Source organism: Gorilla gorilla, chromosome 9 (assembly GCF_029281585.2).
Source record: "Gorilla gorilla gorilla isolate KB3781 chromosome 9, NHGRI_mGorGor1-v2.1_pri, whole genome shotgun sequence".
In the NCBI taxonomy this organism is placed as follows: domain Eukaryota; kingdom Metazoa; phylum Chordata; class Mammalia; order Primates; family Hominidae; genus Gorilla; species Gorilla gorilla.
In genome coordinates, this window is record NC_073233.2 from 86940086 (window position 1) to 86968019 (window position 27934).

The following is a 27934-nucleotide window of genomic DNA, read 5'->3' on the forward strand; positions in this document are numbered from 1 at the left end:
ATGGGTGGGCATTTCACGTGACTCTCCAAGAGACTCTGACATTTGACCCCTGAGAGTAAAGCAATTTTTCACCAACTTCACCAGAGCCCCGGCAGTGGAGCAGGAAATCAATATTGTAAATAAAACCCCAGCCCCACCACCCAGGCACCTGGCACAGACCAAACCAGCCACTCACCAGTCTCAGTGTTTTCGTGCTCGGTGTCGGTGAGTGTGAGATTGGAATTGGCCCGGCTGGACAGGCAGGAGCTGCGCCCTGACCGTGTGCTCCGGCCCCACAGACGCACGGGGTGCTCAGGGGACAGCACTGTGTCAGCCTCCATGTCGGCATCAGAGCCAGCCCCCATGGAGTAGCCGCAGTGGGGGAGGCCAATGTCTGTCCGGTACAGGGTCCCGTGAGGGGGCGTTACTTCTTCCAGCCCCAGCTCCCGCAGGGTGAAGTTGGCACCTGGGAGGAAACACAGGTGAACTTGGTTAGGGTACTGAGATGAGGTCTGCGTCTGCCTCTGCCTCTGCCTCTGCCTGAAGCCTGGCCTTCTTACCCCAGGGCTCACTGTCGTTCTTTGAACTTGCTGTGGCATTCTATGCCCATGCCTTTGCTCAAGTGATTGCCTCTGCCTGGAGGGCTTTTTCTGCCCCCTCTTCATCAGCCTGAACCCTCCATTTCCCTTAAGCCTCAACTCAAATGGCACCTGCTCTGTGAAGTCTACCCCTGTGCAGAATTCATTTTCACTTTCTCCAAGCTCCTTCCAGAGTTGTTGGTCCTGGTCATACTGCACAGTAGAGTTGTTTAAGGGTCTACCCCTCTGCTGGAGGTGACCTCAGCAAGGGCAGGCACCATGTTTTGCTTATGCTTATTCTTAAATCTCTGTTCCTAGAACAAAAATGCAGTACTCAGAAGGGGCTCAATAAATGCTTGTTAAAATGAATTGAGGGCTTCAGGTCTCGTTTTCCAGGGAGGACTTTTCAGCAAGTCCTGAGCAGGGCAGAAGCCCAGTCGATGAGATCTAAACGTCTCCCTTGGGGCCAGAAGTTCCTTTCTGGCCAGGTCAAGAAAGCCTGAAGCTTGAGAGTGAAGAAGATGGGGACTGGCAGAGAAAAGTCAGCCTCACACCAGGAAAAAGGCTCTGCCTGCTGCTTCCTTATCCCAAGTGGGTCTGTGATGGGGAACTGGCAGAGACAGGTCTCTTGAGGGCTTGGGCAGGCCTGGCAATGCCTAGGACAGAGGCTGGGGAGGACATGGGTAAGAGAAGGTCACCTAGGAGTAGTACCTGAGTGACAAAGAGAATGCTGACTTCATGGAAAACTAGCCTCCCTGTCACTCCTGCATGTGAATTCAATGTCTATTCAGGGACAGCTTCTCCTGTACTTCTAGTATTTCCAGGAATGTGTTACAGGGAAAAGGAAGAGGGAGTATACAAAGTCAGTAAGGGTCAGATCCCACTTAACGTGATGATCTGGAGAACTGGAGTTATAATCAGGCAGAACCCACGTTTAAACCAATTCATGCCGGCCCTGGGCCTATACTGAGATACAGCAGTGAATAGGATACAGTACCCAACTTTACAGAACTCTCTGGCGGGTAGGAGAGACACAACCAAACACATGATTAAGTGTGCAAGTTCAAAATGGGGAGATCCACAGAGTGCTCTGGGAGCGCAGGAGCAGAAGGTAGGATATTGGGGTGAGGAGCTTAGAGGAGAGGTTTGCGATGAGAGTGAATGTGGAGAATGACAAGTTAGAAGGCAGAAGAGGTGGATGGCCAAGCTTTAAAGGCCTCCTTGGCTAGGACTGAATAGGACAAGCCTGCAAAGGAAAGCAAGAAAGAACTGCCGGAGGGGTAGGAGGCGAGCCAGCAGAGACGCCATCTTATTATAATGGTGTGTCTCACTCTTACAGATAACCTTGTGCTCCACTGGTGTGTCCTAATTATCTGAATCCAACACCTATCACACCTGCTGCAGAGTAGGTGCCCTGTAAACGTTAGGTAACCACACACATGCAGACACACACAGACGTGCGCGCGCACACACACACGCACACAAACACACACACGCGCGTGCACACACACGAACACACAATTGCACACACATGTGCAAACATGCACATGCGCACACACGCACACACACGCACACTCCAGCACACACGCACACACACGCGTGCACACACATGCGCGCGCACACGCACGCACATGCACACACGCACGCACAAGCACGCACACACACACGCACATACTCTGGCAGTACTCTGGACAACAGATAAGGGGACAAGGAAGCGGGGAGGAGAGACCAGCTGGGGCGCTGCTGAAATGCAAGCTGCTATGCTAGGCTGTGGTGGTGGGTGGAGGTGTATCTCAGGCCTCCTACTCAGCTGGCTCAGGCTGGGACAGCCTTGATGCCAGGTTACAGTCATGAAGTACTTCCACACAGCTTGGTAAATAACTTGTGCCAAGCCACCTCAGTGCCTCCTTCCACACCCAGTGCCTTTCGGCCTCTGCTCTGGCTGTTCCAGCCCCTTCCCAATACCCCCAATCTCCTCATAATCCAGTTACTAAACAAAGGGTTAATGTCCGCGGACCAGGCATAAAAGAAGCCTGTAGGCTCTGCTCAGTGGCCAGGCAGACATTCTGATTGGTTAGAGGCTGGGCCAACCAGATGTTAAGTATTTTGCATACCACTCCTCTGTGCCCTACTCCAGTCTGCCCTCCGATTTTGCTCTCCTTCTAAGAGAAAGAAAATGCCAAATTAGAGCCTAAATTCCTCAGTCCGCTTCCTGCTCTCCCTGCGTATCACACTCCCTGGCCGCTCTCTGATCTACACTCCTCTCTCCTGTCCTGCTCTCGCCCCCTGTCCCCATCCACAGTTCTATCTGTGCTCTGTTCGGCCGGCCTCTCAAAGAGAAGCCACTCACACGTTATGAAGAATGACTCTTACATTAAGTGAAAAATCAAATTTATTTGCAACGAACAGCCTGGGCTGCATTGATTTCCATCTGGCTTGTCCTGCATGCCCTTTTAAGCAGCCAGACTCAGCATCAATACAAGTGAGTTAAGACATCTCGGGACTAGGGAAATGCAAGGTAAGGGCTCACTCTAAGGGTTCCATGATCCTGTTGAGCCAGTCAGCTCCTCTGATGTGTGAGTTTGGAAGATTTACTTCATCCAATTTAAGAAGTCCTCATGGTTTACTTGCTTTATATCCTTTTTGGCCTCTTTTCTGAGGCCCGGGGCACGAGTTGACATCCCATCTCACTCAACATCTAGCTGTGCAATCTTGGGCTTGTGATCACCTGAGCTTCAATGTTCTTGTCTTTAAAATGGGATGATAATCTATGACCTGCTACCTTCAAAGGATTTTTGAGGATCCAGGGTGATAATTTGAAGGAGAGTACTTTGTAAACTGCTACGCACATGCCTGCCTATGAGATGAGAATGCTTATTTGTTATTTACAAAGACAAGGAGCTGCCCCTTCCCTGAGCCTCATGTGCTAGGTCCAAGCCAACCGGGGCTCACTGAGCTCTGTCACTTACGGACAGGACGGAGCAAAAGAAAAGCTTTCAGAGACCATTTTATCTCTTCTTTTCAGTGAGATCCAGAGATGACAATTAATAACAGGCAGCATTTCTGAAGCATCTGTTCTGTGCCAGGTACTGGTGTCAAGTGTTTCATTTACAGTTCTCATCAATCCTCACCACCTATTAGGTACTGTTTATCCCTTTGCACAGGTAAAGTAGCTGAGAATACTAAAAATGGCAGAGCCACAATTCAAATCTAGGTCTGTTTGATGCCAGAGTTGGAGCCTTAACCATAAGCTGGGAAAGGGACTGCTCATTTTTCAAGCCTCACAGGCAGAACAGGTCAGCTTTCACATGGATACAGGCCTGTGGGAGAGAATGGAAATGAAGAGGTCATAGGTGTGCTCTGTGTGTGTGTGGCCAGCTCCTCTTACCTCTGTGATCTTGGGCAAATGATTCACCCTGGGGTTGTTATGAGAATTAAATAACATTGTCAAAATGCATATAAATTACATAGCACAGTGCTCAGCTGACCCTGTCTGTGAAGGGGGAGAAGGGCAGAGCAAAATCAGGGTGGGCTGCACAAATTGTCAGGCATTGGTCATGACCCAACAGGCATCAAAGAGGGCTCAAGCCTCTGCAGGCAGAAAAACAGGAATCACCGAGGCACCAGGGTAGGAAAGAAATATCATGGCAGGTCTGGAAACCTGAGCAGTTCAGCAGGGCTGGCCCATGAGTGGTGGAGTGTGGAGAGTTAGGGGACAAAAAAAGTCTAGAAAAACGAAACAGATTTGGGGAAAGAGTTCTATGCTAGGGGGAGCTCAGTTTAAGGGCAACAGGGAGTCACCCCCAAGCTTCATCTGGCTGCAGTACAGAGAATGGCTAGAGGCAGGCAGCTCTGGGTGAAGGGGGGGTGGTTGTGGTTAATCCTCCAAGAAAAATGATAATGGTTTGCACTGGGAAGTATCAGAGGGAATGGCTAAGAAGAATGGATTTGAATACTGGGGCAGGATGGATAGGCTTTGGGGACTACTGTAGGTAGAAAGTTCAGGAGAGGGAGCCAGGCACTAGAATATCCTACAAATTACTGTTTTCATGTCTAACCATCTCAGGAAGGTCTTCCTCTCAAGGTCACACAGGGCTTGACACAAAGAAACTGCTAAATACGTTTGTTGAATGAATAGCAAAACTAGGAACTAACATTTATTCAGCGCTTACTTGGTATTATCAGGCTTACCACTTAAAGGCCATCTCATTAAGTCCTCAGGACAATTCAGTGCACTAGGGAGGCTTCTCACGGCCATGTAACAGTTGAGGACTGAGGCTTAGAGGGGAGCCTAACTCAACTCCAGGCAGGTAGACAAACACTGGAGCCCAGCTCCTAACCACCTCACTATGCCAGGGAAGTGGGTGAGCGAGAAAATAAATGAACTAAGAATGAACTACAGGGCAGGCTTTTTACCAGGTCCAAGTGCCCAAATGGCAGAAACTTGCTGTTGATACGGCACCCCAACTGGTGTTCCAGCTCATCTGTGCCACGCCCACCTGTGCCACGCCCACCTGCGCCACGCCCACCCGAGCCCATGCCTACCTGAGCCAAGCTCACCTGCGCCTGGGCCCCGCCCCCTCGGCCTTGTCCTCACCTGTGCGGCAGAATTCCTCGGCCTCCTGCGGCACGATGTCCTTGACGCGGCTGCCATAGGCTAGGCGGGCGTCCTGGTCGTATGCCTTCAGGGTCTCGCTGGAGCTGTACGATTTCTGCGGGGCTTTGCCCTCCTCGCTGTCCGCGGACGAGCTGGTGTAGCGGCGCTCGGCGTCGCGGCGCCGGGTCAGCGAGCGGTAAGGCTTCCTCTCCTTCACGTCCATGGCCTCCGGCCCGCGCTCCTCCACATCCACAAACAGGGTCCTCGCCGCACTCAGGGCCGAGTGGTCTAGAGCCAAGGAAACCAAAGATAGGGCGTGAGAGGCAGAGAACATTCCCGGGTTCATCCTGGTCCTGGATTCACCCTTGCAGCCGTGTGGACAGAGAACCCCAGGCAGTGGAGGAGAGGGTACCGCTCCACCACTACGCAGCCCACAAGTGGCAAAGGAAAGTCACACCCAGGACCTCTAATTACAAATCCTGGCCCTTTCTGCTACTTAGCCTATTCACCTTGAGGAGGCCTCCTCCAGTGATGGGCACCGAGGAAGCTGACAGCAAAGGCCAGAGGGCACTGGTGGTTAGTAATATTCCTAGGTAGGAACCAAGCCTGTTTGGTTCCCATCACATCCCACATGGAGCAGGGCCTGACCCAGCTCTGGCCCAGGGCTCCTTAAAAATCTGTGAGATGAATGATTGCATGCAAGCACTGGGGTAAGCACTTTGCATATATTATCTTAGTAAATCTTGATATCTTCTGAGATGTTATTACTCTCTCCAACCTCTTTTGGAAACGAGCTAAGGTATAAACAACCAACCCACACTTACCACTACCAGATGATTATATAATTATTTGCTTTTTGCCCATCTCCTTCTGCTAGTCTGTAAGCTCTGTGAGAACAGAAACTTTACCTGTACTGCTCACTCCTGGTCTCTAGCACCTTGAACAAGGGCTGGTACACAGTAGGCGCATAATAAAGATGTGTTTAATTAACCAGCTAACCATCCCCATCTGACAGATGAGAAAACTGAGACTCGGAACCCCCTCCAAGGTCACTTAGGTGTCAAGTAAAAAAGCCAGGATTGGAACTCAGATCTGTTTGGCTCTAAAGCCTGCATTTTTCCTATTCCATTCTGCCTCCCTGAGACATCTCCCTCCTACTCTTAGTACACAAAAGTGCCCTTCCAATTACTCAGAGGATGTCCCTCACCTCCAGACTTGCCCATCTCCTCAGTGCCACCATCAGCACTGGGCAGCACAGTGTCTGCCCCATCCATCTGGGTGTTGCTAGAAGGTCTGACTGGTGGGAAGCTCCTAATAGCCCTTTCTCCTCTTTTCCCCATCTTGACCCTTCTGCCCTACACTGACACCCCTGGATTTTTAAGTTGTGATAGCACCCTCTTTCTCCCTCCAAATGTCTTCTTTGAGCTCTGGGGTAGCAAACACAACCATACAGGGCCAGGAGCTCAATACAGAAGGAAAGCAGAATATCCTCCGCAGAGACATAGGGCATCACTTAGTTTTTATGAAACACAACCTGCTCAGTTCTGGCTTTCCATTGCTCCATCTTTCAGAGCAGCATGGGTACACAAGACATTCCCCTGCTTCACTATCCAATTAGAGAGACAGCAGAGTAATAGCTGTGATAAATGCTGCCAACATCAGATCTCAGTGTCCAGGGTGGGGCCTTGACAGCTGGGAGAGTGGGTCTGTCCAAGTGCTTGCCTGTGCTGCAAAGTGGGAGTGTGGGTGGGAGTGTCTGGGGGGTGGGGGTGTCTTGTGAATTTTTAAGACAAGCTGGAAATTTGGAGTTAGATATAAAAGGTATGACTTTAAAATGTTGATCCATTATTATTATTTAATTTTAATACTTTGCAGGACAAACAAAACAGACTTCTGAGTTGAATTTGCTCTGAGGCTCGCAGTTTCCAAATTCTGCCTTTGACCATGGACATCAGAGGTAGCTCTTTGGCCCGTTTTTCCAACAGTGCAAACATTTGTGATTTTATTGGTGCCTCACAATAACTGTGAAGTAGAGATTACAATTATTTTCATCCCCATATTATAGATGAAGCTACAGTGACCCAGGGCCATATAGTCTCCTGCCTAAGGCCACATGGTGAGTTAGTTGCAAAGCTGGCACTAACTACATAGACTGCAATGCCTCGGGATTATACCTAGATCCAATTAAGATGAATAGTTGACACTATTTTGGTTCCTGATTCTCAAAATATCCCTGGAAATTAATGCTGGGGCAAGGGGTGTAACTCGAGACACACAGAAATCAAATTATATTACTGAGGCTCAAACCCAGAGCTCTGAGCTCTGCCATCCTGATGCTCAGTCTCCCAATAGCTGGCAAGATGATAGTCCTCTGAGTGTCTGAGAAGCAGGACCACAAGGGAAGATCAGTGATAGTACCTTCTACTCCAGGGTTTTAAAAACTTTCTGGACTGCAGTCCATAATTAGAAAAACATATTATGGCCAGGCATGGGGTAGCTCACATCTGTCATCCCAGCATTTTAGGAGGTGAAGTGGAAGGATCGCTACAGGCCAGGAGTCCGAGACCAGCCTGGGCACAGCAAGGCCCTGTTTCTACAAACAAACAAACAAAAATTTAGCCAGGCGTGGTGGCACATGCCTATAGTCTCAGCTACTCAGGAGGCTGAAACGGGAGGATAGCTTGGGCCCAGGAGGTCAAGGCTATAGTGAGCTGTGATGGTACCACTGTACTCCCCACTGGGCAAGAGTGAGACCCTGTCTCAAAAAAAAAAAAATTACAATATCTTACATAATGGCCCACTACACACATTGATGTTTGTGAATGTGTGTGTTTATATGTATAAAAGAGAAGCAAAAGATTCACAAAAGCTATTGCACGATGAGAAATGCACTCTGATATGTTCTATCTCATTCTCTTTCATTTTTAAAAAATGACTGATTATAACTCTAAATTGATATCACGACCCAATACTGGCTTTCAACGCAAAGCACTATTCTGGTATAATTTGAATGAGGATTTATGGCAACTGCTGCCTCTGCCTGTTTACTTCTAACCCCTGAGTGAAAATAATGATGATGATAATAATAAGCAAAAGTACTCCATAATGTTAGCCATTATTAATATGACTCACTAATAACTCATATTAATAACTCATAATATTAATAATGGTTTGAACAATATAGGTAAATAGTAGCTAATATTTAATTATTGCTTGCTTTTACTATGATTATATATAACATCTTTAATCTTCACCCCAACCCTGTGATATAGGTATTATGATTCTCTGCAAACTGCAGATGAGAAATTGTGAGGTTAAGTATGCTGCCCAAGGTTACATGGCCCTGGCATGGTGGAGAAAAAATTGTGATCCTGAGGTTGAACTCAGCAAATGGGTATAACTGCTGTATGGGCTGTGCCAGGGGAATTTTTGAGGCCCAGGTCATGCTATTGTCCTGCTTATGCCGTCTAGCAGCCCTGCTGAGCCTTTGGGGTCAATTCTGGCTTCCTGGTCAAAATGAAGGCTCTTGTCAATCTGGCTCACCTCGCTTCCATCTTGCTGAGCCACTCACGCTTTCCTGGATGTGAATTCTGTGGCCTCTCTGACTTTGTGCATGATGTTTCATCACTGCACATGCAGCCCACTAGATGATCTTTGTTTCACGTCTGCCTCTCCCCTTGACTACGGTTCCTTGAGGGTAGGTAGGCTTGGTATCCGGTGCTCACAAAATGCCTGTTGAGTGCATGCATGAATGAAACTACTTGGCAGCTACTTCATGTCTTCTTATTAAGCCTCAATAACATAAAATATTAGTAGTTCACTACCAATTAAGTAAAGTATTACGTAAATCTAAGGCTGAATTAGAGGCGTTGCTCAGATGTATTCTTTTTTTAAATTTCAAAGGTAGCTGGGGCTTGAGGTATGCATCCCCCACTGACCGGCTGAATGACCTTGGGCCAGTTATTTAACCTCTCTGTGCTTCAGCTTTCTCATCTGTGAAACATCTTAGGGTTGTTTTGAGGATTAAATGAGTTAATATGTGCCCCTAGCATATACAGCCCCTGATACACAATGAGTGCTCAATAGATGTTAGCTATTATTATAATCAGAAAAAACAAACACATTTTCTGTTTAAAAGGCATAGTGTAGAAAGCTACGGGTAAGTGTCAGTTATAACTGGGGAAGGGGCATCCCCTCAGAAGCATATGTTAATAAGCCTGAGAAACGTTTTAGGCTGTTAAATTGGTGGGTGACTATTTCCTCTTATCAGTGTGTGCCTGTTGACTGAAGACATTGGCATCAAGGCAAAGGCTCAGTAACCACAAATTATTAAGAACATACACACCTAACGCACAGCTTCCCTGTCACAAAGCTGAGGCAGGGAGAACATTCGCCTGGTTCTCATTTCCTTAAAATTTTTTTTTCACATTTTAGGCTTAATATAGTAATTCAGCAAATATTTACTGTTTTTGAACAGATGGGAGGTCAGTTATGGTTCACACTCAAATTGGCATTTAACAGAGCGAGAAAGAAGAGGTTGGGGTGAAAGAAGAGTGACAGTGGAGAAATGCTCCCTTTGGAGCAAGGGACTTCAGCACAGTGACCTGGAGCCGCCCGGCAGAAGGACAGAAGGAATGCTGGGGAAGGGGCCCACCTCAGACCCTGCAACCCCCAGACACAGGTTCGGGGACAGAAGCACATGGCACATATCCATGCCTAAACATGTTCGCTCCCTCCTTACCCACCAACCTCTAGGTTCCCCATAAAACCCATGAGCGTGACATCCAAGGCTTCTGGAGATCTGAACTTTCCTTGTCTCTCTCTGCTTCCTCTGGCTGCCACAGAGCAACCTGTCTCCCGCAGACTCATATGCTCCATTTCAGTCATGCAGAACTGCCTGCCATTTTCCAGACATCCCATACTCTTTAACATTGCTGAGCCTCTACAAGTGGTGTTGGGTGGACTCACCTAAGGGCGGCACCAGGAGGAGATGGGGGCAGGGTCACATTACGTGAGAGGCCAGAGTGTGTCTTCCCTGCCCCCTCTAGCTCTCTAGTCCTCTGTCCATGCCTTCTCTGACAGGTAGCCCCTCCTCCAGGCCTCCACTTCATACTGGGCTCTGCTAACATCTTCCCCTACCCTCATCTGTGCAGGACCAGGGATGTGCCAGTTTCTTGCTGTTGCTACAGCCCAGGCGTCTCACCATCAGGGCTGGCTCTCAGACCCTGCTGCACCTCTGTCTCTTCATTAAAGTCTGCTCCTCTAAGCCATCTAGAGTGAACTGTTCCCTGTTAGGATCCTGACCAATGATACAGCTTCACCCCTTACTTTCTGTTGGCTTTCAGCAATCATCATCATCATTGAACTAATGATAACACCAGCCACCACTTACTCAGGGTTTGCCATAGGCCAGGCACCGGTCAAGTACTTGAGATGATTTCATTTAGTTCTCACCATTTCTACCTCTGTGAATTGGTCCCATTTTACTGATGAAGAGCCTGTGGCTTAGAGAAGTAAAATAACTGGCTTGCAGTCACACAGGAAGAGACTCAAGAGCTGGATGTGTCCAACTGCAAACCTTCTTTCCAGAACCCTCTATCCTGACAGTGATAGAATGAGCTCCAGGCTAGGAGTAAGGCCTGTCCTGGCCACCTCCTAGCTGTGTGGCCCTGGGCACAGGACATTTAACTTACTCCAAGAGGCTGAGTTTGTTAGATGTTTTGTAAACTGTAATGTACTAAATTGGTATAAGGGATTGGAAAATCATTACTGTCAATGCCATCATCATTATTGTGTTGTTATTTCTAAACAACAAATTATGTAACTACTTTAAACCTAGACCAAATTAGGCAGGTGAGAATGTTTTGGGATGCTCAAGTAGCAAATATATAACTAAGGACCAAACTAGTAGCTCAGTCATTGTAGGCCTCAGGCTAAACAAAGAGGCTCCAATCAAGACAAAGAGCATGTGGCCCCCAGGTGAGCACATTGCCACTGACCCCATCTGTGAGATGTGTAAGACCCTGGCAGGGACTCGGCCTGTCAGCCTGCTCCAGAGATGGCGCAGTGTTCTGAAACTCTTCTCCAAGCAAAACCTGAGTACCACAAAGGTGCCTTAGAGAAGAATTCATTTTCACAAACTGTTGCAGACCAGTCTAGTGCTGGGCACTGGAGGTTCCAAAGAGGAGCGGGTCACAAGCCCTCCAGTGACAGCTCACCATCTCTCTGGTGTGTCAGCCCTAGGGACCATCACCATCAGTGACAAATGCTTTGATAAAGTATAAACTGCAGTTTTATAAGCTTGTTCTTATGCTAACGTGGGTCTTGGTTTTGGTGCATCTGTGGAGAAGGAGAGTAGGCCCAGAGGAGAGGAGGGAAGAAGACATATGTATCGAGCACAGTGCTTTTCACATACCCCCATGAAAGCCATAATTATTTCTCGTTTTTGAGGCCAGGCTAAAAGATCCAGTTATTTGATCAAGTTCACACAGCCAGTAAAGGACAGGGCCGAGACCTGAACCCAGACCTTCTGAATCTAAAATCCACGTTTGGGTGGTTGTATGAGTTCGTTTTCATGCTACTGATAAAGACATACCTGAGACTGGGTACTTTATACAGGAAAAGGGATTTAATGGACTTACAGTTCCACGTGGCTGGGGAGGCCTCACAGTCATGGTAGAAGGTGAAAGGCACATCTCACATGGTGGCAGACAACAGAAGAGAGAACTTGTGCAGGGAAACTCCCCCTTATAGAACCATCAGATCTTGTGAGACTTATTCATTACCACGAGAACAGCATGGGAAAAACCGGCCCCCATGATTCAATTACCTCCCACAACACGTGGGAATTCAAGATGAGATATGGGTGGGGCCACAGCCAAACCATATCAGTATTTTTTTTGTTTTTGTCTTTTTCCTTTATGTGAAGCTGGGCTTGGATGGATCTGGAAGGTTTCAATAGGGACGTGAATGTGGGGAGGCCTGGGAGCCCCCTGGTGGTGATGGTGATCAGGGGATCACTGAAGACAGGAAAAGAAAGGGCTAGTAACAGTAAGATAACTACTGTTAATTGAACACCTCCTCATGTGCTTGGTACTGTGTAAATTATTTCAAATCCCTATAATAACTTGGTAAGTTAGGTATTATTCTTTTATTCTTTATTTTCTCTTATTTACTCTTATTTTATCAATGAGATAACAAGCCCAGAGATTAACTGGCTTGCTCTAGATCACATGGCTTCCAAGTGTCAGGGTCTAGATTTGAAACTGAAGAAAATGTTTGAACCTCAAGAAAAGGATCAAAAACCTAGTTCCACAGGCTCATTCATTTGGTAATCATTGCTAAGTCCCTTTTCTGTCCTAAGTGCTGCAAAAGATCCAAGGAGGCGTCACAGGAGACTCCCTTCTTCTCTCCTCCCCCAACTCCCAGTTCCTACCCTCCTGTGCCAAGCCTTATTGGAGGCATCAGAGGACAAGACAGATGTGCTTCTGACTCCTAGATGCTTCTATACACTGGGCAAGTCAGACAGAGGGAGAGGCAGGGAAGGACACCACAGGGGCCTGCCTCACACCCAGGCCAAGGTGGGTCAAAGGTGGAGAGACCATCAGGGACCGCTCCCCAGAAACAGTGACATCTAAATGAAAACCAAAGAATGTCAAGTAAAAGACGGTTTTGAGGTAAGGAGAGAAAAAAGTCTAGATCTGTGGCTTTCAAATTTCTCTTGCCTGCAGTAAAAATACGCTTATATTGCAATCCGGGATACACACATCTACAATTTTTTTAACTAAAACAAAAATTTCATGAAAATATGCTGAACCTTACTGCAAGGGTGAAATCTGATATTTTCTTCTCTACTTAACTAGAATTATGAATGAGATGCCAATCTACAGTCTGAAAAACACTGTCCTAGATCACAGCATGGAAAAATGAACCTGGCACAGACAAAGGCCCAGTTATATTCCGAGAGTTCAGACTCTGGGGAGGGAAAGAGGTTGGAGAGAAAGCTTGAGAAGTGAGGAGGGAGCAGCCTGGTAGAAGAAATAAAGCAACATCCCTACATGGTAAATGTAAGTGGACAGTAAAATGCAAAATGCATGTGGCAGGGAGAGCCTGCCCTCGGAGGACCTGGTAGGGAGCGTGCCCTGCAGCTAGTTTTCAGAGGCCCTGCTGCCTTGGGAGGCTGGAGCTGGTCTGGAAGAATGGCAAGAGTGTGGGGCCCGGGAGAAGGGGAGATATGGGAAATAAAGCTTTTGGTGTTTGAGGAGAAATTCAAGAAACAAACCTGGCCCCTTCACATGGGTTCCAGCAATATTTATGAAGGGGCAGGAGCCTGGAGCATTCGCAGAGAGACTTCCACAGACAGTACAGTGCTCCAAAAAACCTCTGCCCCTGCCAAAACCCGCAGGGAAATGGGGGCTGTTATCACCCCGGGTTACCTCGCAGCCTCAGATACAGCCAGAAACGAGCCAGGAAATTGACTGAATTCCTACTGGACTAAAGTTTTATAAGTTTTCCTTAACATAAGCACAGGGTGATATTTTTAGTTCTTTGTGTGTCAAAAAGGGCCCATAAATATTTCAGAGCTAAAATGTGTTCCACAAAATATAAGTCCTGGGTAGCATCTGTGTGTGTGTGTGTGTGTGTGTGTGTGTATGTGTAAAATCGTGAATTTTACTTTTCTTATTCTTTCAAAGTGTGGTCTTTGAGTCCTTTATTTTAAAGTGGGGGTGGGGAGGATGGCTTGTGGTGGTACCTGTTCTTGTACCAAGTATTGTGTTGGGCTTTGTGCAAACCAGAGAAGGAGGCACTCCTATCCCCACTTTACTGATTTAGAAACTGAGAGTAGCAAAGTGATGCTCAAGTTCACACAACACACCAGGACTGGAATACGGGAGCTCTGCTTCTGAGGTCTGTACTCTCTGTTGTAGCACCCAGAGCATATTTCTCTGGCACTGTCACTTTGGGGAATCCCTGGCCTTTTTCAACAGTGAGACAGTGATTATAATAATGGTGGCTAAAAGCAAGGTCTTTATATGCATTACCTCACTGAGTTCTCACCACACCCAAAACCATCCCCATTTTATCGACAAAGAAACCAGGATTTAGGGAGGTTAAGTATCCTGCCTGGAAGGCCACAACAAAAAAGTGACAGAGCTAGGATTCAAACCTGTGTCTGTCTGACCCCAAGGTTCAAGCTTTTAATCATAACCTACACTGCTTCCTGCATAGGTCATTCTATATTCTAATTGGCTTAAATGTTCTATTTGTTCTTTCACCTTTTTTAAAAAACATTATTAATTCTTCTGATGAACTGAGTCAGCACCTGGCCTGGACTCCTGGGAGAAGAGCTTTTACAGCTGCTGCTTGGTACGTGCCCTGTACAGAAAGAGAACTGTCGGGACAGAGACAGGGCTTTCCTGGGAGCGTGGTGGAGTGTGGCTGTGTGCCCAGCCTGGCTACAGGGACATCCCTAATCAGTGGCTGGCAGGCAGGTGACAGATGGTGCCGCTGTCTACAGAAGCCATCTTGCCCTTCTGTTAGAGAGCTTGTCAGAGGCCAGGTATCAAAGGGCAGACAGCTGCTGTATGGGCACTGCTTCTCTGATCCTGAGCTGCGGAGCTGGGAGGGCTCCCCCCAGAGCTGCCTGACCCCCTAGAGGGCTGGGCATGTGCAGGGCCTAGGACACAACAGGCCTTCCATCAACAGATGGTATTATGGTAGCTGTGTCTTCCAGATTCCTTTGGTCTACATCCTTCCTGCCCCCAAAGTCACGTAGGAGCCAATGATTCCCTTTGACAAATGGTGGCATCTTAGAGTCAGAAAATGTGTTAGGCTGGGCACGGTGGCTCACGCCTGTAATCCCAGCACTTTGGGAGGCCAAGGAGGGCAGATCACTTGAGGCTGGGAGTTTGTGACCAGCCTGGCCAATGTGGTGAAACCCATCTCTACGAAATATACAAGAATTAGCTGGGTGTGGTGGCCCACACCTGTAGTCCCAGTTACTCAGGAGGCTGAGGCATGAGAATTGCTTGAATCTGAGAGTTGGAGGAGGTTGCAGTGAGCTGACATCAAGCCGCTGCACTCCAGTCTGAGCAACAGAGTGACACTTTGTTTCAAAAAAAAAAAAGAAGAAGAAAGAAAATGTGTTCGGATTGAAAACAACATCAAAGGTCAGCTGATTCAAGCCCCATCAGGTGCCTGAACCCTCCTCAGTCCCATCTCTACTGAGTGGTCACACCAGCTCCAAAGCTGGGGACTTTACTACCTCAGGGGGCTGAAACCTGCCTCCTTTTAGCTTCCTTCCACAGGCCTCAGCTCTACTCCTTGGGGTCTCAGGAAATAAGCCTAATGCCTTTGCCTCAGCAATAGCTCTTCCGGACTGAAGACCGGGCTGGTCTGGGTGTCTGCATCCTCTCTTCAGATCTAACATGTCTCCCACAGTTTTCAAGCCCTCACCTTTCTGGTGACCTTTTCCTTGGGTTTGTCCAACCTCGTTCCCTCTTTCCCATCCAACAAGGCTTTATGAGATCCTAGGGTAGACCCAGGGACAAGGGGTTGGAGCGGATGCAGTCTTGATCCTCGAAGAGCCCACAGGAATGTCAGAAGGACAAACACGTCTACAGGTGATTCCAGCACAAAGGATGCAAAAGAGCAACTGACACAGACACCCGGGGTAGGGGGGCACTGCATCAGGTGGGGTGGGCAGCAGAGGCTGCCTGAAGGAGGAATCCCTGGGCTGGGTCTGAAAAGCCGAGCAGGGGTTAACAGGGCAGGGAGAGGAAGATGATCCGGTTTGCTGGCCTGCCTCTCCCATTGTGTTGACTGGAATCCACTGGGAGCCTCTTGGTGCAGCCTGAATGTCCCCCCTGCACCCCTTTCTCCTGTATCCGACACATGTTGCCTTGGGGCACTCAGTCCCATGTGGCTTTCTTGGAAGCCAGACCCACTGGGGCCCCAAGTACAGCTGGCTGTTAGGACTCTGAGTTTCCTTGTAAGCAGCACTTTGGGAAATTGCCAGTCTCTTCTGTACTTCAGGCCCCAGGGAAAAATACTTCCTTCCTTCTCCCTAGAAAAACCCTTTTCCTAGAAAACCCCTTCAAGGGTCAAGCCTGAAACCCAGTTTATTGGATTGCCAATTCTCTGTAAAAACATTTTTTTCCTGACTTTCTCTGGGTTTATTCTGGGACCACACTAGGAAGCAGAGGGAAGAGGGAGAGAGGCTGATTAATCACACGTCCCCTACTGTGTCCAATCTTAACCTGTAATTACCTGGGTGCCCTATTAGGCCTCTACTCTGTGAGGTGAGAGAGGAGAGAGACAGAAGGGAAACCAACATCCCAGAAAGGCAGGCATCAGTTGAAGGATTCTGGAAATGGTGAAACTCTTAGTTTTAACACAAAGGCCTCCTCAGCCTGAAGGAAGTTCTTGGTTGAACACAACAGCTGGAGGAAGGGGTTAGTCCCTCTTTTCCTCTGTCTTCTCAGCCAGACGCTGGGCCTGAGTTCATACAGCTTTGGGTCTGTGGGTAAGGGAGGATTTAGAGACATCCTTTCTGCTCTTTAGGCCCAGAGAAGATGCTCTGTTGAGCAGGGAAGGAATATCACAATGGCTTCTCCGGGTGCCATCAAGATACCTTGTGTGCACAATAGCTTCTTGTCTTATAAAACTCCAGGTCCAGACACATGTAGTCTATGCCCTGGGCATACCTGACACTGATGCTAAGCTGAAAGGATAGAAATCTAGAGGTCACCATCAGCCTCTGATCACAGCTGGGAGGACAGCAGGGATTACCCAGGCTGTCGTTCCTGTCAGAGGTGGTGTGTGTGTGTGTGTGTGTGTGTGTGTGCATGCACACATGCTTAATGGCTGCTGGCCCACTGCTGTGATTGTTCAGAAACCAAAGGCTCTATTGTAACTCTGCTCACCAGGCCTTTTGCTATTGAGCCCTGGGGATGGAACTGGATCAAGCTCAGAACTGCTGCCCAATGGGTGTGGGCTCGGAGTGCTCGTGGCTGACACAGGTTTCAATATTGCTGGTGGGGCAGGGGCAGGGCGGGCCTAGAGGAAGAAAATCCCTGTTTTTATCCCCCCAGCTCTTATATTTCCTCCTCAGTTACTATGACTCAGGCCGTCCCTCAACTCGTGATGACTGAAGCCCACACAATAGCGGTTTGAAAGTGACCTCAGAACAGTCCTTCCCTCCCTCAGCTGGTGCTCACATGGGTTCTTAGAGCAGGTGGGTTGTCCTTGGGAAAGTCCCTGCATTGCTCTGTGCCTCGATTTCATCATCTGTTAGGAAAACGCCCACACACCTGGATCATTAACTTCATTGGTACTTATAACATCTTGATTCCTCCCCAATGCCAAGAACAGCTTAGAGGTACATCCAGGGTTTGCTGGGTTGAACCAAAGTGAATAAAAATATACAACTCTCCATATGCCACCTCAAAGGTCCTTCTAGGTGCAAAGCTCTCTGACTTTCTCTTTGCCTAATTAAAGCCCCAAAGTTGGAAACCTTTGCGAGCCAACCCTCTCCCTTGGCATCCTCTAAGTGGCTCTTTTTCGGTAGCACAAATCCACTCCCTCGGCCCCACACAAGCTCCCCAGGTTTGTGAAGGGGTCAACTGATTGTGCCCTCCTGATGCTGCTTGAAATTTTGTTTTTAGAGAGGCGGGAGCTAAGGCTTGGGGGGTTGTGACTGGTAGTCAGCCGCATCCCAGCAAGTGAAGAGCCAGAAGCTGTCAGCTCCATCCTGCTTCCTTCCATGGCCTCAGTTTTCTCTTCTGCAAAATGGGTTGGTGTGGGGTGTCACATTTAATCTATGCCTGAGAACTGCCCTGATACCCCAGAAAAATGCACATATGTGTGCACCCACGTGTGCACACACACACACACACAGGAATTTAAAATGTTCCATCTAGGGCTCCAAGTTCTGTGAGATGCAGTGATTGCAAAGGCCCTTGGGGAGGTGTGACTATGGGTCCTCACAGCAGGAAACGTGGATTAGTAAAGGCATCTTGGAAAGGATGCTATGTAGAAAGCAAGGGAGAGATGTAGTTTTGGCAGAATTTCACTGACATCTCTGGGTATCCAAGCCTCAAAGGAGTGGAGGAAAAGGCCCATAATGATAGGAAAACCCTAACTGCCTGAAGCTGCCTCCATCTCTAATAATTAAAGGCAGACTTAATAGATATTAAGGCCCTCTTTCCAGCAGCTGGGTGGCCAGGCAACTTTTATTTCAATAATTAGCTGCTGTAAGTAACACAGAACTGGAGACAGATAAAGGCAGGGCCAGTCTCTCATGGAGCTAATTGTGCCCAGAGTTCTACACGCCTAATCAAGCCTCGTGCTGCTCCCATTCCTTTCATCCAAGGCCTCAAAGGACTTTGCCGTTGGTAATTAAGTCTTATAAGTGCCGTAAAGAAAGGGATTCTCCAGGGCAGTCTGAATGGAGAAGAGGATGCTGGGGTGGAGGTGGGGCAGGCAGTGTGCAGCTGCCTCCAAGATGGGGACAGGGATCCAGGAATAGGTCCCAGCCTCACAGCCTGTGCCATCGCAAGCCTTCAGCCTCCGTGCATTCTGTCCCTAGACAAGATAATGGCAGACTGGGTGGCTTCAGCTGGCCACCTCCTCTTGAGACTGGTTCGGTTTTGTCACCCAAAGCCTTTATACATTTCTCAACCCGGGGGATATATTTGTTAAAAACTCCCATTCAGGCAGGGCTAATTCAAAAACTACACTCCCAAATTCTTAGTTAAAAGGGAACATGAGGGATACAGTTGCCCAAGCCCCATCTGATGCTTGAATTCCTTCTGCGAGTCCACGTGGATAGCAGTCAGCGCTTGTCTGAGCTCCCGTGACAGGGAGCTTACTCCTAACACATTTCATTCTCTAAACTTGGCCTTGGACAATTCATTCTGATAGTGAGCTGAAACTTGCCTCCTGTGAGAGCCTTCCTGGCGGCCCTAACTCCATATGCCTTAGAACCTCACAAGCAAGCCAAAGACCTCCTCCCAAACCAAGACCTCTCTTCTCCAGGCTCTGGGAAGCAGTGGAGCACCATGGTTAAAAACACAGGCTTTACATGAAAGGCATGATCAAAAAAGGAAAATTTGATAAATGGAATCTAACCAAAATTGAAAACTTGTGCTCTGAAAATACCCTTAAAAGGAGGAAAAGGCAAGCTACAGGTAGGAGAAAATTTTTGCAAACCACATACTAACAAAGGAAGGCCTAGTATCTAGAATATATATATACATATGTGTGTGTGTGTGTATACACATATATATATATATATGTGTGTGTGTGTATACACATATATATATGAAACTTTCAAAATGCAACAGTGAGAAACAAACAATCCAATTAGAAAATGGCCAGAAGACGTGATCCAATATTTCACCAAAAAGGATATATACACATGGCAAATAAGCACATGAAAAGATATTCACCATCGTTAGCCATCGGAGAAATTCAAATTAAACCACAGTGAGCTATCACCATACACCTATCAGAATGACTGAAATAAAAAATAGTGACAACACTAAATGCTGGCAAGGATGCAGAGAAACTGTATTACCCACACATTGCTGGTAGGAATATAAAAGTGTACAGCTCCTCTGGAAAGCAGGTTGGCAGTTTCTTAGAACACTAAATATGCAATTACTGTACAACCTAGCGCTTGTATTCTTGGGCATTTATCCCTCAGACATAAAAGCTTATGTTCACACAAAAAGCTGTACAATGATGTTCATAAAAGCTTTATTCATAATAGCCGAGAAATGGAAACAACCTAGATATCCTTCAACAGGTAAACAGTTAAATCAATGACAGAATGCCATGGAATATGACTCCATGATAAAAAACAATGAACTAATGATACCAATAAATCACCAGGGAATTATGCTGAGTCAACACATAGCCAATCACCAAAGGTTTCATCCTACATTATTCCATTTATATAACATGTTTAAAATAAAAATGATAAAACTTTAGCAATGGAGAACAGATTGGTGGTAGTTAGGGGGTTAGGGATGGGGTAGGGGTGGGAGGGAGGTGGGTGTGGCTATAAAAGGGGACTGCGAAGGAAACTTACGGTGATGGAAATGTTCGTTGTCTTGACTGCATATACTCACCTACACATGTGATAAAATAGTACGGAAGTAAACACGCACATGCATGCACACACACTCATTCAGATAAATACAAGTAAAATGGGGAATCTGAATAAGATGAGTGTATTGTATCAACGTCAACATCCTGCTTGTGTTATCTGTTCTTTTGCTATAGTTTTGTAAAATGTTACTATTAGGAGGGACTGAGTAAAGGGTACACAGGCTATCTCTTGTTATTTCTTATAATTGCATGTGAACTATAATGTTCCCAAAAATTTCAATGTAGAGAAAAGGGTTTTTTTTTGGCCGGGTGTAGTGGCTCATGCCTGTAATCCCAGCACTTTGGGAGGCCAAGGCGGGTGGATCATGAGGTCAGGAGATCGAGACCATCCTGGCTAACATGGTGAAACCCCATCTTTACTAAAAATACAAAAAAAAAAAATTAGCGGGGTGTGGTGGTGGGCACCTGTAGTTCCAGTTACTCAGGAGGCTGAGGCAGGAGAATGGCGTGAACCCGGGAGGCGGAGCTTGCAGTAAGCTGAGATCGTGCCACTGCACTCCAGCCTGGGCGAAAGAGCGAGACTCTGTCTCAAAAAAAAAAAAAAAAAAAAAAGGGTTTTTTTTTTGGGTCAGGCTTTTTTGAGTCAGGCAGACCTTGATTTGAACCCTGAATCTCTTACATACTTCTCGTACAACTTTGGATGATAAACTCTCTAAGCCTCAATTTCCTTATCTGTAAAATGGGGATAGTATACACCACCTTACAGGGTTGTCTTGAGGCTCAAATGAGGTGATGCATAGAAAGGCTCAATCCTATGCTTGGCACTTAATAAAGACTCAGTCAATAGGTGTAAATGTTGCCTTGTTATCCAGGAGAAGTATTTATTTGCCTTCCCCTGATTCAGTCTTCACTCATGTTGTCTCCATCCTGGCCATTCTTCTCTGAAAAAGTTTCTTTTGGCTAATGTCACTCTTTAAAACACCAAGGTTGAAAATTGAAGTCAGATGCAGTCTTATTACCTGAAACTGCTCTGCATATACCCATAACCGCACACTTCACATGCTGTTTTGGCCAATTGCTTGCCACTTATTTCCTGTGTAATGCCACTTTTCCTTAATAAGGTAGCAAGCTGTTCAGATTCATACTGACCGACCAATTCTTAAACATCTACTATGTACAGTCACCAATATTCATACAAACACCACAAGCACAGCATCCTGTATTTATTACTAAGTCACCAGAACGACTCTGGAAGTGAGGCATGGTGGTAGACTGCCATACTAACGGCTCCCAAGGAATCATACCTCCCTGTTTCCAAACTCTTGTGTAGTCCCCCACACTAACTCTGGGGTTGGCCACATGACTTGCATTGGTCAGTGGGCCAAGCGGATATTAGCAAACTTGAATCAGAGGCATGAAAAACACTTGAGCATTTGGGATTGCCTTCTCCCCCTGCTTTTGAAAAACAGCTGTCATATAAAGAGGCCCAGGCTAGCCTACTTGTTGCTGGAGCCACAGGGCTGAGCCAACCAACACCCGGTAGATTATAGCCACACGGGTGAACCCAGGGGAGACTAGCTGAACCACCTAGCTTTGCCCAGCCCAAATAACTGACTCTTGGAAACAGGAACCAACATGCGGTCATTTTAAGCCACTGCATTTTAGGGTGATATGTTATATAGCAAAGGCTGGCTGACATAGGTATTTTTATAATTCCCATATTACTGGGGAGGAAACTGAGGATCAGATCATTAAGGTATTTTAAAAATAAGAGGAACTGGGTCAGGTCTGGTGGCTCATGCCTGTAATCCCAGCACTTTGGGAGGCTGAGGTGGGCAGATCACTTGAGGTCAGGAGTTTAAGACCAGCCTGGCCAACATGGTGAAACCTCATCTCTACTAAAAATAGAAAAATTAGCCGGGTGTGGTGGCTCACGCCTGTAGTCCCAGCTACTTGGGAAGCTGAGGCAGTGGGATCGCTTGAACCTGAAAGGCAGAGGTTGCAGTGAGCCAGGATCATGCCATTGCACTCCAGCCTGGGTGACAGAGCAAGACTCCGTCTCAGAAAAAAAAAAAAAAAAGGAAATATTATGAGGGTAATAAGGATAATGCTGCCTAGTGTTTAAATAGTACTTTAGAACTTATACATTTCTAACACATTTTAATGTGATTTAATCTACCATTCTGTACCTTTTTTTGATAACTTACCAAAATTATATTTAAGTAGTTGCTTAATTATATGCTCTAAGCTCTACAGAGTTGGGGACTGTGTCTCTCTTGTTCGGCATAAAACCCAAGCTTCTGTCCTTGCAAATGTAGGCACTTAATAAATAATGGCTAATTGAACAAATGAACAAATGTTTCTGAGTAGCTATGATCCTGTATTAAATAGAGAACTGAAGCTTAGAGAGCCAAAGTGCCTTGTTTCCAAGTCACACTGCTAGCAAAAAGCAGGAACCAGGACTTAGATAAAGCCCAATTCTTTTGACTCTGTGTGCAGAGGTATGTCCTTAACTTTTCCATGCATTCCAAGGGTGAGACAGACAAGGAAATGATTAACTACCCCCCAGTTAGAAGGGAATGTCGTTGGATGAATTCCATATGTTTGAGGAATGCCAGTCCCCATGCTAAGAGGATTCTGATCAAACCAAGCTCCCCGCTGGAGCAGAAACATGCTGCATGGGAACCCTATTGCTTGGGATCAGAGATCGCTGTTAGCACAAGTCCTGCATGAACTTGTACCATCCAGCCTCAAATCCCTACAAGGCTTCCAAATCAAACAAAAAACCACCTAACAAACACAGAAGCGCTGAAAAGATCTGTCCTCGGCCCTGGGCCCAGTCGCGTGTTCCTTAGTGAGGGATCAAGGGATGTTAGCTCTGAGCTCTGCATTCTCCTGTTTCAGATGCCCCCTTCCCTTTACAAGGTCCTTCCTGCAGCTCACTGTACAGAGGTGACATTCTCAGAATGTCCTTAATCACTCTGCACTGGGGGTGAAGGAGGGGCCCCTGACTCTAGCTGAGGAGGCCCTGTTTGCCTTCCTAGCAGTCACCAGTGTATACAGGACAAATGCTGTGCTCCTCTACAGCCTCCAGGCTGCACATGCACTACAGTGGGCTCTTGTGGGCTGAGCAGAGCCTCCCTCAGCAACTGTGGCTGCCTCTCTACCTTCCAGGAGGGCCCCAGGCTGTTCTTTCCGTGGGGAAGCTCTGGCCCTTGGCCCCGCAGCTGGCTAATGTTACACCTGGGTCACTGGAGTCTGGCTTCCCAGGGCCAGATCCTCACTTTGTTCTCTTGATTGTAGTTCTAAATTTGTTTTCATTAAGACACTCTGCCTGTCACTCCATCGGTTCTGCTTTTATGGGTCTTTAATCTCAGTTGTGAAATGTACCAGTCTTGGAGGCTCCTCCAGCTGGAGTGGGGCTGCTTGCTCTCTCCAGGGCTGAAACCCAGAGGGTGATGGTATCTAGGGCCCAGCCTGGCCTCTGCTGGCCGGCAGTGGTCCAGATTGTCTAGTATGGTGTTGCTAATGGAAAGCTCCTTCACATCTCGTGTCACTGAGACCCTGTAGTGCAGGGAGACAGGGAGGGTGAAGGTCATCACCATCTGAACCTCACAGAGGAAGACATTCCTGTTAGAAAGAAAGGGGTGCATAGCAGCCAAGACATTGGCTCTGCAGTCAGGAAGCCAAGGTTCGACTCCCAGCTCTGTGCGCCCCAGCTGTGTGCCAGGCACAATTCACTTAACCTCTTTATTCCTCTATATCATCTTTGAAGTGGAGATAATTGACCTAACCAATAGGGTTGTTGGGGGGACTGAGTGAGTTAGAAGGAGCTTAGAACAGGCTTAGCACTTGGCTGTTTATTATGACTACTATTGCTAAGTATTATCAAGTATTTAATACTTCACTCTGGCCCAGATGCAGTTCTGGATTTCTCCAGCCCGTTCACACTATTGCATTAAGACGAATGTTCCTGTTCAGCATTATTTGTTTATTCAGTCATCACTGAACAAATATTTACTAGAAACCTACTATAGGCCCCATCTGTGCTGGGATTGAAGGTGACAAGGGTTTGGTTCTTGTCCTAGAAAGACAGAGCAGGCACCAGTTTTGAGCAGGTATGTTGCAGTTTGAATCTCGGCCCTGCATAGCCATCCCAGGCCTCACTTTCCTCATCTGTAAGATGGACAGTTGTTTATATCCCTGCCATCCTGCCTCTCCTGCAGACCCACATGGTCATCTGGGGGCCTGGAGTGGGAAAATGTGATGGAGCCTTCCCAGACAAAGCCCTGGTCTTCCTCCAGCTCTGGCCAGCAGGGAGGAGAGGAGAGCAATCCTTGAAACAATTACCTCGGGTCACTGTGCAGGCCTGTGCTCTCTGGGAAACCTGAACCACCTTCAAAGAGAGGGTTTTAATTGGCTTCGGCTCTGTGCCTGCTCCAAGGGAGCATCACAAAGGGGATTAGCCCCCAAGAGGGCCAGGCCCCACAACAGGCTAGATGGCTGGAAACTGGCCCTTTTTGCCTTGATCTTCCCAAGCTGTGCCTGCTTTGGCCTGCTAGCTTCCTTCTCTTCCCATTCCACGAGCGCAAGGAAAGGGTGTTTAAGTCAGAGCCTGGTGCTAAACAGGAAATAGGAAGGGCCCAGAGAATGATTTTTAGCATAATCTAAAACAAAAAGTCTGGGCTTATAATTTGGTCTATAACAAGTAATTGGATCTACCTCACCAGAGGGAAGTGCCCGGTCCTTACCTGGACCTGGCACTTCATGATGTACACAGCACTGCCAATCACACTGCCCCAGCTAACCCAAAGAAGCAGGTTTCATATCCTCATCCCAATGGTTCAGTGAGCGAATAGCAAGTAGTATGCTTGCTACTTAACGTTTGGCCCACAGACTAGTAGCATTCCAATGGCCGCAGGCAAGAGTGTGGGGTCCGGCTCAAGAGAGCTGACTTTGAGACCTGGCTTTGTGATGCTAGACGAATGACACTAATACACCAATAACAAGTACACACAGTGGTTGTCATTTGCTGGGCTCCCACTAGGTGTCTGGTGATATTTGTGTGCTGTTGTGTTGCCATTTTATATAAACTGAGAATCACAGAGGGCAAGGATTTGCTCTACATCACAGCACTTCTTGAGGGAGCTGAGATTCAAAGCCCCAGACAGAGAGCCTCCATTTTTTTAGCTATATCATGGAGGTGATAAAGGTCAGCTACATTTAGATGGAAATGTCACAGGGGCAGGCAGATGTGGCTTTGAAGCTGTGAAGCACTATACAAATATATGTTTTTCTTGTTGAGGAAATTAAGCCTGCACCAGGAGAAGTGACTTGTCCAAGGTCACCTAGCTGGCAAGGAGCAGAGCTCGGACTCTGCTACAGTGTTCTGATGCCCAATGTCCCTTCCACAAGGCTGCAGCTGCCGTCTGCAAGAGGATTTCCCTGGTGCAGGACAAGGGCTATGAATCTGCAGGAACAATCAGGCTGATGTTATTTAAATACTTGGCTATTTGAAAAATATAACAACAAGCAGTTGAGAATAAATGCCAAACCTCTAATTGGTTACAAACACCACCTGAGGGCACAGATATTTGTCAGCGTGACTGATGCTTCCTGCTTAAATGCAACACGCAGATACCCGTGCAGAAGAAAGGCAGGTGGCGAGCTGCCTATGGCAGCAAGTGAAGAGGGCTGCACTGTTTAGAAGGCATGGCTTGCATCTGGCAACTCATTCGTTCTGCATTGCATTCCACTGAAGGGAGAGTTGTTACAGTCCTGTTACTGATGAGAAGCCAAGGCACAGAGACGCTCAGGACTCAGCCAAAGTTGTACAGTCAGTAAGTGCCTGGGCTGGGATTTGAACCCCGAACTGTTATACTCTAAAATCTCAACTCCATCCCCTGTGCACCTCTGCCTCCCATACTACTTTTGGCACTTAAGAGGTAAGAGGTAATATGTTTGGGGTTTTGGGAACTCAAGCCCTGGCCTTGGGACTTGGTGGCTCACCACTCCATCTCTGCCCATCATCCTTTCCTAAGTTCCCTATTCAACTGACGTCCCTGTGTTGGGCATGAGGCTGCCAAGATGGGTCTTTTATGGTCCTATCTTGTGGGACTTCATTGTCTAGTGGGAGAAACTGAGCCAGAAACAGATAATCCCCATCCCAGATCCTGCCGAAGGGCTGCCTCCCTCACCCATTCTGGGGTTGTGGGGGAGTCAGGCTGGCTTTTTGGGGTGGCTGATACTTGTGAGAGTCTGGAGGTACAGTGGGAAATGTCAGACGCTGGCAGTCAGGAGAAAGGGGAAGGAGTAGGTTGTTAGGTTTCAGAGCTCTTACTCCCGGGCCAGCCTAGGCGCTTAATTATTTTTTATGTGATTCACATATTGGGCTTCCATTTCAAGTTTCATTTAAGCAATCAGATCTTTGTCTAAAAACAAGCTAGAAAAACCACTGCCTTAAGACCTATTCTCTATTTGGACTGGCCTGAATGAATGATTTATAAAGTATCGGCTTGTCAGCCTGGGATAACTTGATTCATTCATTCTTCCTGTTTCCTCATTTAAGAAGTCTGTCATAAATGGCTAATTTATTCCTTTTACATATATCTATTGATTATCTGTTATGAGCCAGACACCATTCTAGGTGTTGGAGATATAAAAAAAATAAATCTCTCATCCGGCCTGCATTCCTCTACCCTGCGGAGGAAGCTTCTCTGCAGTCTTCAGCGTCATTTTTCTAAAAAGCAAATCAGACCACAATCCTGTCCCTGCTCAGAACCTTCAATGGTTCTCTACTGCCTAAAGTCTTGCTACTCAAGGTGTGACACGTAGACTAGTAGCATCAGCATTACTATGCTTGTTAAAAATACAGAATCACAGGCTCTCCCCAAGACCTACTCAATCAGAATCTGCAATTAGATCCCCAGGTGACTCCTATGACACTGAGGTCTGAAAAACATGGGACTGTAGGATGCCAACACAGACCTTCACATCCTCACACCTGATGTGACCTCTCCTATTTCATCTCCACCCTCTTTTTTCAAATATACTTAGTGCCACTCTGGCCTGCACACCTGTCATCTCCTGCATCCAAACCTTTGTACGCATGCTGCCCTCCCCTAGAATAACCTTCCCCTCATGGCTGCCAGCTGTAATTCCTTCCTAACTTGGGAGTCACGCTTAAATCCTCCAAGAGCTTCCTTAGATGCCCTCCCACCTGCCCCCTGACTTCATCGCCTCATCGTCCCTCACTTCCCCAACCCAGTGCTCCTGGATTCTGTTGGAGAGCTCAGTGCTCTGCAATTTGTCTATTATTTAGGTGGGTGTTGGTCTCATTCAAAATATGGTGAGCCCTGGAGGCAAGGGGCAGGCCTTTTTTTCTTTACATCCCTCCATTCCAACTCCATCTCTGCTGCCAGGCACTGGGGATGCAGATGGGATTTAGAGCCTGCCTTGGGGAGCGCCCAGTCTGGTGGGGCAGACTGACTTTCAAAGTAATGAGTGTACATACATGTTCTTGACACAGGTTTGTGGCAATGCATGAGATGTTTACTGAGCTGAACCATTTTCAAGGCTGAAGGAGCCAAGCGAATGATCACTGACTCCCCCCCTCATGCACCTTTCCCAGCAGATCTTCCATTCTCCCCTGATGGAGACCCCGACT

General features: G+C 47.3%; 1 protein-coding gene across 2 annotated transcripts in view; it reads right to left on the bottom strand.

The window, feature by feature from the left end:
- The window catches only part of TENM4 (teneurin transmembrane protein 4), a 777096-nt gene that overhangs the window by 404822 nt on the left and 344340 nt on the right, over positions 1-27934 (bottom strand). For both annotated transcript variants that reach the window (XM_055356895.2, XM_063693427.1), the window contains exons 4-5: positions 5155-5442; positions 176-445 (exon numbers count right to left, since the gene is read on the bottom strand). In XM_055356895.2, coding sequence (XP_055212870.2) covers positions 176-445; positions 5155-5442 — 558 coding nt within the window. The remainder of the gene's footprint in view (positions 1-175; positions 446-5154; positions 5443-27934) is intronic.